The sequence below is a fragment of the Leptodactylus fuscus genome, chromosome 5 (assembly GCF_031893055.1).
Source record: "Leptodactylus fuscus isolate aLepFus1 chromosome 5, aLepFus1.hap2, whole genome shotgun sequence".
Classification (NCBI taxonomy): Eukaryota; Metazoa; Chordata; class Amphibia; order Anura; family Leptodactylidae; genus Leptodactylus; species Leptodactylus fuscus.
This window is the reverse complement of record NC_134269.1, coordinates 127,373,928-127,388,043: the sequence shown is the minus strand read 5'-3', so window position 1 is coordinate 127,388,043 and position 14,116 is coordinate 127,373,928. Positions and strand designations below refer to the sequence as shown.

Here is a 14,116-nt window from a genome sequence, read left to right as displayed (position 1 = left end):
GGGTTCGCTGGAACACTCGCTCCTCCAAGGAGAGCACATCGTCCCACTCCTTCCGCTGCTGAAATCCAGCGGCAGCAGGAGTCAGACAATGCAGTGACCCCGCTCCTCTGATTCCTCCATCATCCACAATTGGACTATAAGACTCACCCCATATTTTCCTCCCAAATTTGGGGGAAAAAGTGTGTTTTATAATCCAAAAAATATGGTAATACTGTTACTTGAGGGACCACTATATCCTAACTATCCATTATGTAATTATTCTGAATTCCTTTTTTTTTATTGTGAACTAGAAGGTAGGGTTAAGTCGATATTGAGATTTCAGTATCGTTTTTAAAATCCGATTTCCGATCATTTTCCATCCGAACCCGATCCCAATTCCGATCCTAATGCAAGTCAATGGGATTTTTTAATGATTGAAAATCGGATTTTAAAAATGATCCTATTCACTACACAGCGTAAAGTCCAAAAATTGAAGGCTTCAATTTTTGGACTCCAGGATGTGTATCGATTAAAAAATCCGACGGCTACTTAGTCCTCCCCTGCTGTCCGGTTACATGCACAGAACCGCTGCCGCTCCTTGTAGCTCCCGGCCGTTGATGTCAGTCTTCTCATCTGTCAATCATACGCCGGCAGAGTGCCGTATGCGCCCCGCCTCCCTAGACTAGTGTTACAGATGCTGGGAGAAGGCACCTAATCCCAGCATCAGTAACACTAGCTTAGGGAGGCGGGGGCGCGTATGGCGCTCTGCTGGTGTGTGAATGACAGAGGAGAAAACAGACAACAATGGCCGAGAGCTCCGGGGAGCGGCAGCGGTTCTGTGTAGGTAAGGTTGAGCGATCAGGATTGGAATTCCGTTTCCGATCTTTTTAGGCAGGATTGGAACCCGATCGCGAAATTTACTCGATCGCTGATCGAGATCCGATCCCGATCGCTCAATCCTACTAGAAGGTTGTTTTACGGCAATTGTATACAAAGAATACTAATTGGCTGAGACTGGTTATGTATACAGGTTGGGTTTTATAAACTAGGTTAATTAACTGTGCAGATCCTATGTGAGTCAAATGACCCACATTAAGGTCAACATAATAAATTATTCAATATTTTTTTCATACAAGTTGAATAATTACAACAATCACTCCTATGAAGTTCTATCATGGTATACTGTATGTTGTATTTTTTTGGTAAATAAAATGAAAGTGAATATCATTCCTATAATTTATATGAAATTATTGTAGTTGTTGGCCTTTGTAAAGAACTGAGTTCTTTTCAAGATTATATATCATATCAAATACTAAATTAACTATAAAACATTTAAAATGTAGCTTCAATGTGTGACTATATAATTCAATGGAAAAAAAACCAAAAAAAACAAGCTGTTACAAGTAATAAAAATGTGCATTCCAGCAATCTACAACTGAGACTAAACCACTACAAAAATTGAGAAGAGAAATATTTTAGGGTAAAAAAAACCCAAAACATCTTTACTATATACCTTTCTAAATAATGAAATTCAGCATTAATGGATAGCTTAACGGATGTTTAATATCCACAATTTTTGTCTTCCAATCATGCATAATGTGAGTTATAGTGGACTATAGCCAGTTAGCTGTGAGGTTGGCAGGGATCCAGATTGAATGGCACAAAACTGGCACTGATATAAAGCTGGTCACTTTTAAATAAGGAACAAAAATGCATGGCAATTGGAGACAAGCACAACAGCTTAAGGAGTCCATATTTAATGCCAAAGCGGAGATGAAAACTTGGCATATTCTCTCTCCTGTCTAGATAATGTGCCAGTTGTTACTGGTTAGGTGAAACTCTATGTTAGTGAATATTAGTGTATTACTTACACATACATAGAAAGCTAGCGCATAAAATAAAGGACATAGACACAATCAGTTATATGTTTATACTGATCTAATAAAGGAGTTTCATAGATTAAGAAAAAAAAGAGGTATGCCTTTTTATTACAGAAGCAGTGCCACATTGGTACACAGGTTGTGTCTAGTATTACAATTCAGGCTTATTCACTTGTATGTGGATGAATTTCCATACACTACGCATGGACAGGACATGAACTGTTTCTAGAGAAAAAAAAAAATCATCTTTAAATGTGTAGATACATCTGAGATCCTTCCCACCCACATGCATATGTCCCAAGTGTCCCTCTTTTGGAAGGACAGCCCATACTTCTGACTCAAGACCCTCTTTACTCCGCAAATGTCCATTTTTTTGATGCTGGAAATAGATGTACATTAATGACAGAAACTATATGGTACCTTAAAATGCCTATATTCATATATCGCTTGTGGTAATATTTTAATAAAAACCTGTTAAAATATATAGCTATGCCAACAAATGTTAAGCTTTCACCCAATGAACTATAACTGTCCCTCTTTGGCCAACCAAAAAGTTATGAGGTATGTCCATAGTGGCCAATAGCCAAATGATGCAGTGGGTAAAAATGAAGCTTTACCCACAACATTGTTTAACCATCTAAGTAGGGAGTGTTTAATACCACTAATATAGCCATTCCAATCATAGCAAAGCAAATGGTCCTCTGACTCTGACTTATTAACTGTGGGGGTATGCAAGAGAAAACACATGCTGCATAAAACACTTCCTTCCTGTTTTGGTAAGGGAGGTCACCTGACTGCTTTACAAGGTGCTGGTGGTGACCGCCTTTCCCAGCTAGGTACTCATTTGGTACTACTGTATGTACTATTACAACACTACAGCTTAGTCCAAACAATATATTAAATATAAAATTATAATATTTTCAAAACAGTTTGCAATACTCAATCTGGCGCTAAAAACAGCTAGTGCACTATAAATGTATACCAGTGTATAGACTGGCCTAGTATGGACCACAATATATACATTTAAGAAATATTACCTCAATATACGGAATGATTTTGCAAGAGAAATCTTCCAGCAGCCACTTTTTTGTTAGTTCATGAAATATTACCAATGGGAGGCAGAAGAAAATGATCAAAAAATCCCAGAATGCCAAATTTGCCAGAAGTGAATTGGATATGCTTCTCATATAGTAATTATGGCAGACTATGCACATTACAGCCATATTACCCATAATCCCAATAACAAATATAATGATGGATAAGCACATGACTGCATATGCGCCATATGAATCTTCCGTTAAAGGGTAAAATGGATTCTTTATGTGCAGCTTTTTATTTGTTGTGTTTTTTGGTATTAAAGCTTGGTTAACTTCCAGGTTATCAGAGAACATCTTTAAATCATTGGTAGCAAAGGGTCCTGATCCATTCAAGGACAACGCTTGAGGTTCTCTCTCTTTTCCACCATTAGAACTCTGCAAAGTTTCATTCAAATCCATTAAGAAATTCTTTTCGCTGTTGGTTTTGTTCGAGCTGTCATTTCCCTTCTTCCACTGATGTTCATACGTTTCCCTTTTATATCTTGCACGGATATATACCATAGCGTTACGGTCCTTAGGATGCGGTTCAGGTGTTTCTGCCTTATACCTGGTTTCCATGACTGTGTTTCTATGCTCCACGGGAAAGGTTTCAGATTGCATACTTGATGCAGGTGTTCTCTGTTCTTGTTTGCCATTTTGCTGATGTGAATCCTGTTCAATCAATGCAGAGTCTATAGGCTTGCTTAAGCCTGGATGTAAAATTTTACAAAGAATGTTCCTTAACACCCTGTCTGGGGTAGACTCCTCATCAACAGTTGGACTACTTGTCCTTTTAGCATAAACTTTATCTGGAAAAGGAGATAGATCATGGCACCAGGTTGTGCCATCTTCATATTCTGCCTTGTTTAGATCATCTTGCAGTTTATGATTACTCACTATCGATGCTCCAAAAAAGACAAAAAATATCGTGTAAAACTGTAACTGCATATTTAAAAGGAAACATTCAGTTACAAAGCAAGAAATAAATAGCTGGTTCCGTGCATGTCACTTGATTCCAGGGTGCCAGACAAAAGCAGTGAGAACAGACAGAGAAATAATATGGTGTAAATAAATTACACACTCCTTGGAGTAAAGTTTCACCTTTGCAACATAGTGTAAATGACACTGCAGTTCAATGAGTGGGAGTCATTCCAGCATCAGTGCACAAGCTGTTGATAGAAAAAGTTCAGGTTGCCAATGCTGTACATTCATACAAATACCAGGGCTCCACCCTTTTCGTGCCACTGTCTTTGTAAGAACTGTTAGCTTTCCCCTGGCTGCTCATTTAAATTTTCTTTCAGTGCTTCATTGCAAAGACATCAAGGGACGGCTTTTCCTCGTCCTAATAATCACAAATGAAAATAATCCCTCCCAGGCTCAGAGTAAACAGGTTGCAGAGATGTCATCAGATCAGATTAAAGGCTGGACATAAAAAGACAGACAACAGGCTTTCATGGACGGAAAAGAAAGCAGACTTGGCAATTTTCTTCAATTTTCCTTTGTCTGAGTTGTAGGTAGTGTAGCTGAGGATTAGGTGAAGGAGCCCTGTTGGTTGTCAAGGTGCAGAAGAAGAAGGACCTCTCTTTCTGAAGGCTTCTCCCTGGTTGTACTGCTGCTGTCACTGAAGAGAGCCCCGCCTGCAGGGTTTACAAGCCTATTCTCTGCGCCTGTGTGTGCCTGGAAAGGAGACAGCCTCTCTCCTCCCTTCCATACACTATCTCTCCATCTAATGTCACTCTGAACAATTAGCACACCTTGCTGGGTGCCCTCACATGTATCTGCATGCATCTCCGACAAGAAGGGAGGCTACTTAAAACCAAGACTGGCATTTTTAAGGCAGGATCACATGCTCTATGGGATTTTTCAAACAAAGAAAAGATAATCCTTTACCTCACTACATTGTAGTAGTACTTGCGGCAGCGGTGCCATTCTCTGTCTGGGCAAAGCAGAGCTAGTTCTCTTTGCACTAAAGCTGACACAAAGGCTGAGCAGGAGGGGGAGTGGGGGAATGAACAGAAGCTGTTAATGCTGCAAGTAAGATCTAGAAGCAGCTGGCTGAATTCTTTCCATGTAATACCGAATCTCTGCAGTAAAGCCAAAATGGTGATACCTTTAATTTTATAATCTATGCCTTGTTACACATTTGTAAGTGTCTCTTTGTTCCAGATTTGCAATGCATGTTTGGGTGGAGGAAACCCCATTGTTGACATTGGTGTTCATAAAAAAAAATAAAAATAATATATCTATCTATCTATCAAATCAATTAGGAAAAACTAACAATTGTATTAAAACAAAAATGTTTCATTAAAACACATAGCTCCTGGCCAGGATTATTTAGCACAGGGTGGCAAAAAAACATCAATTACTACAGGAGGAGCTAAAATCCAAACTTTACATAGCCTGCAGCCTCTCAGGTCTACAGAGGTGAAAACACACTGCAAGTCATATCCAGTACATGTTTTTGGAATGTATAAATGTGAAAAATAAAACAGACTAAACTAGATCTGAAGATGCAAGCAATCAAGTAAATACTGTATATCTGCACAGCCCAAATTTCAAAATAGAATTTGTTTATATTATACACATATATATACACGTATATACACACATATATATATATATATATATATATATATATATATATATATATATATATATATATTTTTATTACACACACATACGTGCACAGTGTATATTACAACATATAATACCTGTCCATATACACATTATTTAAATGCATAAGGGCAGGTTCACACCTGCGCCTGGTCTCTGCTTTGCAGGTTTCAGTCTTCTGCCCAAGAAACTGGACTTGAATGGGTTTTGCAAAGTGACCGCCCATGAGCATCTTCTGCCTCTCCGCGGACACAAAGTCAGACATTCAGCAGAGACCAGAAGACGCTCATGGGCGGACACTGACTGCCGAGTTTCCGTCTCCTGTCCAGTTTCTTGGGCAAAAGACGGAAACCTACAAATTGGAGACCGGGCGCGGGTGTGAACCCGTCCTAACACTAGAAATAAACAGTTCTTTCTGGTACTTTAAATTATTAAAATTATAATATGACACTTAAATTAATTTACACAAATTTCATACATCTTTACATAAAATGCATACAAACCGAAAAGCTGTGTTTACATTTGCAATTTTGCAAGCAGTTTTGTCAAATGTGTTGACAATATGATAAAGTACATTTATTAGTGTTTGCATGCGGCAGTACTTACCACATAAACTATTGTATTCATTTTCTGTCTTGGGGAATTCTAACAGATCCATCATACAGTTTCATCATATCTTTTTAAAATCCCCATTAATCTAGTGCTAAAAGAGTTTCATGTTCCCCTGTCATTCTTGGTTTTACAATGCAACAGCATTGACTTGACTAGTGAGGAATTGAAAAAGTGTGTTTTTATGCTGGAAAATTTCAGGCTGCATTGACAGAGTGTGAAAAAAAAACTGTTGCAAATTTTGCAGCATCTTTTTAATCCAAAGCTAAGAGTGAACAAAAAAAATGTTGCTTTTTTTTTTTTTTTTACAATGTGTGGCCTCAGCCATAAAGGGGTTTTTCAAGACTTGTTAATTGTTGACCTATTCCAGGCCTTCAACTGGTCAGTTGTTTGAGCTTTGGCACTCATGGTCAAAGCTGCAGCTATTTGCGTACTTACCATGCACAGAGCTATGCATATGTGCAGTGGCTGTGTTTCATATCGTAGCTTTCATCTGTGTTGGCATTCACTTAGGTGGTAGTCCGCATGGGGACCTCCCTGAACGGAATACCAAAAGCAATTGCAGGCGCTGTGCAGTAAAAGTAATCATGGGGTCCGTGTGCTTGCCGCCAGATCTCCGCAAGGGTCATGTGGACAGAAAAGTAGTTCACAATCTACTTTCCTGTCCGCATGACTTGTGCGGCAGCGCGCGGTAAGCACACAGACCCCATTATAGTCTATGGGGTCCGTGTGCTTTCACTGCACAGCGCTTGCAATTGCGTATGTTATTTCATTCGGGGGGTCCCCATGCGGACTCCCCCAGACGGAATACCAACGCAGATGTGAACGAGGGGTCAGTGACTTGAATAGAACTGAGCTAAGGACTTGAGACCGATGAATGTGATGCCAATTTAATAGTCCCAAAAAAAACCTTTAGACTGAGGACCCACGTTGTTGAAACAAAGCTTTTTTTTTATTGCAGATTTAGGGTTTTTTTTTTTTTTTGGGCCGAAGTCAATAGTGACTGCAAAAGAAATGGGAAATATAGAGGAAGTACTTACAAGTTCTGCTCAATCCATTCCTGGCTTTACAAAAAAAGTTGTGTTTCTGCACTGTGGGGCTTTGCCTAAAAGGAACCGGTTTGGGATTTTATGCTGCCTAGGCCACGGCCAGCACAAAAGAAAAAATAAAAATACAGATTTCTTGGTTACAAACATGACCCATATTTATTAATAGTTAGAATGGCCGCTTCAAAAACATGCCTATTCAAGGCCTATCTTCAGACGAGATGTGTGCGTCCCAGAGGCAGGACCCAAGTCTATTGGACATTTATGGCACATCCTGTGGATTTGTCCTTAATGTCTCAGATAGGAATATATCTTTAGCTTTACATTTGAAAAATTGCAAGTTATTAAGCCGTACCAAATATGTACGCAAAATTATATAAAAAGTGTGAAATACAATTCTGAATGGAACCAAAATGGAAACAAAGCTTTTGTTTGATAGTACTAAACACATATACAAGCCATGATGATTCCCCAATAGTATTTTTACCCTGCAATGTCTTTAGGCGTTAGACACAAGCGACAGCTGAGCTTAACAAGCAGAGTTCTGAGCTGATTGAAGTGGACAGTGAAGAAGCCAGAGTACGTGGATGTTTCACAGAGAGAATATACACCTGCAGCAATAAAGATAGCAATGGGTGAAACGGAAAAGATCAAATATGTTATGCTTAATGCAAGCAGTCATTTAGAGTGCATGAAGAAAGGCTTATGAGATGTAACATACAAAAAAAACCCAAAAGACAAAAGGGGCATGTGAAATTACTTTATATGTGAGAAAGAATAGTCTACGTCAGGGGTAGGCAACCTTTTATGTACGGCGTGCCAATAATTAATGTCATTAAACCCTACACAAGTTATTATAAACACAATTTGTAGCTGTAATACAGTTAGTAGATTACCTACCAGTATCACAGCTGTATGAGCCTGAAAAAAAAAAATCTAACAAAATAGTGCAGCAGAATGCCAGGACCCCCTATATATGGTACAATGCTCCTTATTGGGCACATTATACACGGTATAATGCTCCATACTGGCCCCCTATACACAGTATAATGCTCCATAATGGCCCCCTATACAGTATAATGCTCCATAATGGCCCCCTATACAGTATAATGGTCCATATTGGCCACCTATACATAGTATAATGGTCCATATTAGCCCCCTATACACAGTATTGCCTACCTACCTTGTGCTTTATCCCTGATGACCGCCTCACCCCCCATTTTTTCAGCATCCAGCACCCACACCTAGCAATCCTGTCCATAGCATAGTGGAGGACTTTGTGCCTATAGTATCCCACTGCACTCTGCAAACCAAATCAGGAGTGCTGGAGGAGCCTGAGTGATGAGCACAGTTAGATAAGATAATCCTTTAATAGTCCCACCATGGGGAAATTCAGCGTGTTACAGCAACATACAATAATAATACAATAAAAACAACATACAAAAGCTCAGAATAGCAAGATAAAAAAGATAGTAGGAGTCATAACAAAAAAACCCTTCAGGATCATTTAGTTCTCTCTGTGAAGTGCTCTACGCTTAGTGCCAAGTTTTGCACAGGATTGTTATGTTTGGGTGTCGGAGGCTTACAAAATTATGGTAGAGCGGAGGTGACAGCATGCAGGCAGGAAGCTGCTGTGCCACAAAGTTATGTCTTGCCTGCCACTCTTGGCACACATGCCGGAGGGATGGTGAACCCTGGTCTTTCTACATTGATTATTTTCTTCACAAAAGTCTCCATTAAAATACACTACAATAGCATGCTGTGAATTTGTCTGAACCAAAAACTGCTATTAATATACTCTGGGGTCTCTTCAGGTCCCAGAGTATAAAAAGCAGAGGGACATGGGAGGTGATCAAACATAAAACAACGTGTCACTCACCTCCCTTATGCTCTTGCACGACTCCCTGTTGTCTTCTGAACATCAGTCATAAAATCTGAAGCCAGCAGCGATTGAATAAGGCCGGGTTCACACGTTGTATTCTGGCTCGTGATTTGGTATGTAGACGCCGCGGGAGCTTTTGCGGGCCGTATACGCTCCCATTGTTTTCAATGGGAGACGGTACCATACACGCGGCGCTATTTTGCGGCTGTGATTTTGCGGCAGCAGCAAAATAGTGCTGCGTATATGGTACCGGCTCCCATTGAAAACAATGGGAGCGTATACGGCCCGCAAAAGCTTCCACGGTGTCTACGTACCAAATCACGAGCCAGGATACTCCGTGTGAACCCGGCCTAAAACTGGTATTAAACTTAATCACATCACCAGACATCCACTTATTATACTCTGCAGTCTGAAGAAACCCCAGAGTATAATAATAGCAGTTTTGGTTTGGATATGTTTGGCCCGAACAAAATTGCAGATTGACCCTCACAAATATTGTAATAACCTTTAAAATCTATTCATGCCCACTGTACAAGATCACTTTATTTTACAAGCTTCCAAAGCAAATACGTAAACTTCAGGACACATCATAAAAATGCATTATCGGATTGAAAAGGGAATGCCCTAGAAGAGTCAATCTTCTCAGTGAAGCGATAAATAATGGAAGAATTGTTAGCACTGTTACAATTGAAAATGGACAATGCATCTAAAAGCAACATCCTCAAGATACGTCATTATTAGTGGATGACTAATTAGGACAATAGCTGCATTCATACCACATACTGTAGGCAATAGAAAGACTAGAAAAATACTTGCAAATAAACCATCGCAACAAAAGCATCAGACATGCATACTTGCACTAAGTAATTTGCCTTTAATTCTAAAAATGGGATCATCACTTTAACGTTGCCACTAAATATATTAAGAGAATATATTAATGAGAATACAGATAACTTATAAAAAATGTTTAATCTGGTAATTGAGGAAGAAATAACCAAACAGTATATTGGAGTAGTATGCATAGCTGAAATTACAGCAAATGTGAAATAAAAGTTAAGATGGAAACAAGTTCAGCACCACATTAAAGGGAGTCAGTCAGCAGGAAAATTGTAATCAAAGTAATTCCAGTACCTTTTAGTACTCTTTATACACTATTCACATTTGCCTGTTATTCAGTATTACAGCTCCATTACTGAGACAAATTACCGTTTTCTTTATATGCAGATTAGGTGAAAAGGACTTTTGGGCTGTTATTCATCTTCCTGGCTTCAATCAGTGCTGTAGATTTTACCTTCCCTAACTGCTGCCCGGCTATCCCCCAGGGTACAGCTTTCAATGAAAGGATGGTGGGTTGTGCTGGGAAGCAGTTATAGGAGGTAATCTACAGCACAGAGCGAAGTGCAGGGAGATCAGAAACGTCCCAAAAGTGAAAGCTTGTGCTGAAATACAGTCTAAGCCCTCGTTCACATCAGCATTTGGATTCCGTCCGGGAAGTCTGCATGGCGACCCCCAGCACGGAATACCAAGCGCAAAGCACTGTGCTGTAAAAGCACACAGACCCCATAGACTGTAATGGGATCCGTGTGCTTACCGCCAGATCTCCGCAGGGATTGTGCAGACAGGAAAGTAGTTCAGTGTATTCTTGCCCTTGTAATTGGCCCCTGTTATCCTCACTGCTACTGACTAGGTGTAATATAGTGAATTTGAGGCAGGGATTTGGAACAGCTGCAACTGAATATTAATATGCCAATCGCAGTTTCTATAACTTGACCACCGATGCATCAACAAGTGCCTGCGGTCAGGGATGCTGCTTATCTTTAATGACAGGCCGGGTGAATGTAGTGGAGTCTGGGCCCAGGGTGCAAACTGGGGTGGCCTATCTCCTCTCCCAGTCCAAAATTCATGGCAGGGTTTCTCTGAAAGCCTACTCCTGCGCTGCAACCTTGACCCCAACTACGAGCTGGAAACGCTGTACCGTTGGCGTGGGGAGATGTCAGCAGGATGTGCTGAAGCTCATCAGCTTGGGGGACAGACAGCACACTGCCTCTGAGGTGAGGGATGCCATCCAGGATGATATGGCAATATGGTTTTCCCCGCTGCATCTGGGCCCAAGCATGTTTGCGTATGTGATAATGGCCGCAACCTGGTAGCAGATTTGGAGCTTGCCAGACTCAAACACGGTCCACACATGGCCCATGTTTTCAACTTGTTGGTGCAAAGGTTCTTTGAAACCTACACCATTGTACCTGATATACACGTCAAAGTGCGGCCATTTTCGTAAGTGAGAAGTAGCCTCTGCTAGGCTGAAAACATTCAGAGCACACTCCTGTCATCTTCGCACCATTGGCTGGCGGAGGAAGACGATGGGGATGAAGTGGCATTTCATGTCACTATCCCACACGAGGCTTGAGGGTGAAGTTCAGTGCATCCCATTGCTTCAGCACGGATGGTGTGAAGGGGAGTGGAAAATGGAGGAAATGGAGAGTGACCCTTACAGTTGGGGCAGCGAAGTCATGCCAAGTAACACAATGGCACACACGGCTGACTTCATGTTGGGTTGCTTCTCAATAGACAAAGGAATAGTTCACATCATGGAGAGTAAACAATACTGGATTGAACAAAAAAATTGGATTGAGCTCATATAGCCTGATTGAATTGCTGTGTCTCCCACTTAGCTTTGGGGGGTAGACCCTTAAAAATTGGATTGACCATACATGGTCAATCCAAATGACCATACATGGATTGACCAAATGAAAAGCTGGTTTGCACGTATATAGCAAGAAGTAACTAACATGTAGAGAAATCGGCATCACTCCGAGGACGGTGAAAATCTTTCTTTAATCCATATTAAGAGTTAAAAATACAGACATTATACAAAGAAATGAAAAAGATTTCTCTGTTTGTTACTATTCCCTGGCTTTTTTGGTCCGAAAGCCTAGCGTGCACCCCGAACTGGACTAAGGACTATGTGTGGTGAGCTCCAAAAATCTTTTTTGCATCAAGAAGTAACTGCTGTGGATTCCTGCTATGTTGTGGGGGGGGGGGACACACCCCTAATAAAAGCTGGTTTGCACGTATATAGCAAGAAGTAACTGCTGTGGATTCCTGCTATGTTGTGGGGGGACACCCCTAATAAAAGCTGGTTTGCACGTATATAGCAAGAAGTACCTGCTGCGGATTCCTGCTATGTTGTGGGGGGACACCTCTAATAAAAGCTGGTTTGCACGTATATAGCAAGAAGTACCTGCTGTGGATTCCTGCTATGTTGTGGGGGGACACCCCTAATAAAAGCTGATTTGCCCGTATATAGCAAGAAGTAACTGCTGTGGATTCCTGCTATTTTGTGGGGGACACCCCAGAGAAAAGTTGGTGTGCACGTATATAGCAACAAATAACTGTTCTGTATCCCTGTTTTAAACCGTCCGTGGAATGCTGGACTCCTGTCCCTGCAGCGCATAGCTCTGAGAAGAGCTGTTATTGTTCTTTGGTTTTTCCCTGCCTATCTGAAGTTAATGCCTATCTAGCCCTCAGCAGATATGTTTCTCTCCCTATCTCTGCCCGCAAATCTGGCGAACATGGCGGCGGCCGTTCTTATAAATGGGAGGTCACATGTTTTCGGCAGCCAATGGGTTTTTTCAATTTTTTTCACTGCCTCCGTTGTCGTAGTTCCTGTCCCACCTCCCCTGCACAGTTATTGGTACAAAAAACGCACCAGGGAAGGTGGGAGGGGATCCGAATTTTTACTGCGTATGCCACGTGGTATTTGATTGGGAACGAATACCTCGAACGGCCTGATATTCGATTGAATACCTATTCGATCGAACGGTGTTTGCTCATCTCTATTAATAAAGGTATATTACATTAATTACTACTGACACAAATGCTAGTAGAACATCAAAAATGTTAATTTTAGGCACAATTTAAGGGTGCGGATATTTGTGGCCTTTAGGATGTGGCTTATTTCCTTAGGTGTATTAATACTGTACTGTGTTGTGGAATGCTGATGGGATAACAGTGCTAATGGCTTGTTTTAGGGTTTTGTTTTATTTACCCCAAAGGTCCTGAAATATAACTCGATGAACACTTACATATGGAGTAAAAAGCTTCTCCTTCCAATATGGTTTTGAGAGACATAATTACACAAAAAAATAAGGTGGAATATTTAACAAAGAAATGTACATGAGTTTAATCGTACAAACCAAGTTCCATACATGAAATAGATTTAGAGCATTTCTCTTTTCTCAGCTTCTCTGTTTAATACAGATGAATCCACAACAGATTTTCAGCTCAAGCTCTGGTTATACTACCATCATAGCTTACACTTTTACCAGAGCCATACCAGCATACCAATGTATTCTGACATATTCCACCAACTTACTTCAGGGTCTACTATCAGGATTCTGGTGTCATGAAAACATCTGAACAAATAATTTGTAAATGGATGCAGTAAATGGAAAACAGTACTTTATGGGGATATGTCCATATCTGGTTCTGAAAGTATTGTGTCAAATATTTCATAACATATTCTTTCTTTGCCTCCATTACAAGAATTGTATGATCTTATGCAACAATTCATCCAGGGATATTCAGCTAAAAAGAAAAAAACAACAAGTATATAAATTCAAACCCACCTGCAATACTTATGACACACATATGGTGTAATGTAATAATAGTTAAGGGGATTCAAACATTAAAATGGATTTTTTTTCTCCCTAACATATAGGAATAGCCTTAAGAAAGGCTATTCTTCTCATACCTTTAAAAGTGTTCTCCGTGCCACCATTCTGTAGATATAATGTCCGTAAAAGAGGGAATGAGGGAGAGGGAAACACAGCCCAGAGCTCAGCACTAAATACTGAAAATGAGACACACTCATGGTTCCTTGGATGGAGATGCTACTCGGACCTCCAACATTTCCTCTGACCCAGGAAACAACCTCTGAGGGAATATCCAACAATAGCAAAGGAGAATCCAGCAGACTTTCTTCCAGATAAAAGAATTCTTTGTTTTATTGAATAACCATAATTAAAA

The 14,116-nt window shown here is 40.4% G+C and overlaps 2 protein-coding genes across 3 annotated transcripts in view; both read right to left on the bottom strand.

The window, feature by feature from the left end:
* GPR37 (G protein-coupled receptor 37) overlaps positions 1 to 4,917 on the bottom strand; it is a 39,890-nt gene extending 34,973 nt beyond the window's left edge. Inside the window, exon 1 of the mRNA XM_075274258.1 lies at positions 2,897 to 4,917. Coding sequence (XP_075130359.1) covers positions 2,897 to 3,883 — 987 coding nt within the window. The 5' untranslated portion in view covers positions 3,884 to 4,917. The remainder of the gene's footprint in view (positions 1 to 2,896) is intronic.
* POT1 (protection of telomeres 1) overlaps positions 1 to 14,116 on the bottom strand; it is an 82,350-nt gene that overhangs the window by 20,922 nt on the left and 47,312 nt on the right. Inside the window, exon 15 of one of the 2 annotated variants that reach the window (XM_075274255.1) lies at positions 13,550 to 13,675. In XM_075274255.1, the coding sequence (XP_075130356.1) occupies positions 13,551 to 13,675 (125 nt within the window). In that variant the 3' untranslated portion in view covers position 13,550. Of the gene's footprint in view, positions 1 to 12,269; positions 13,676 to 14,116 lie in introns of those variants that run through there. The other variant, XM_075274254.1, reaches the window with a different exon arrangement.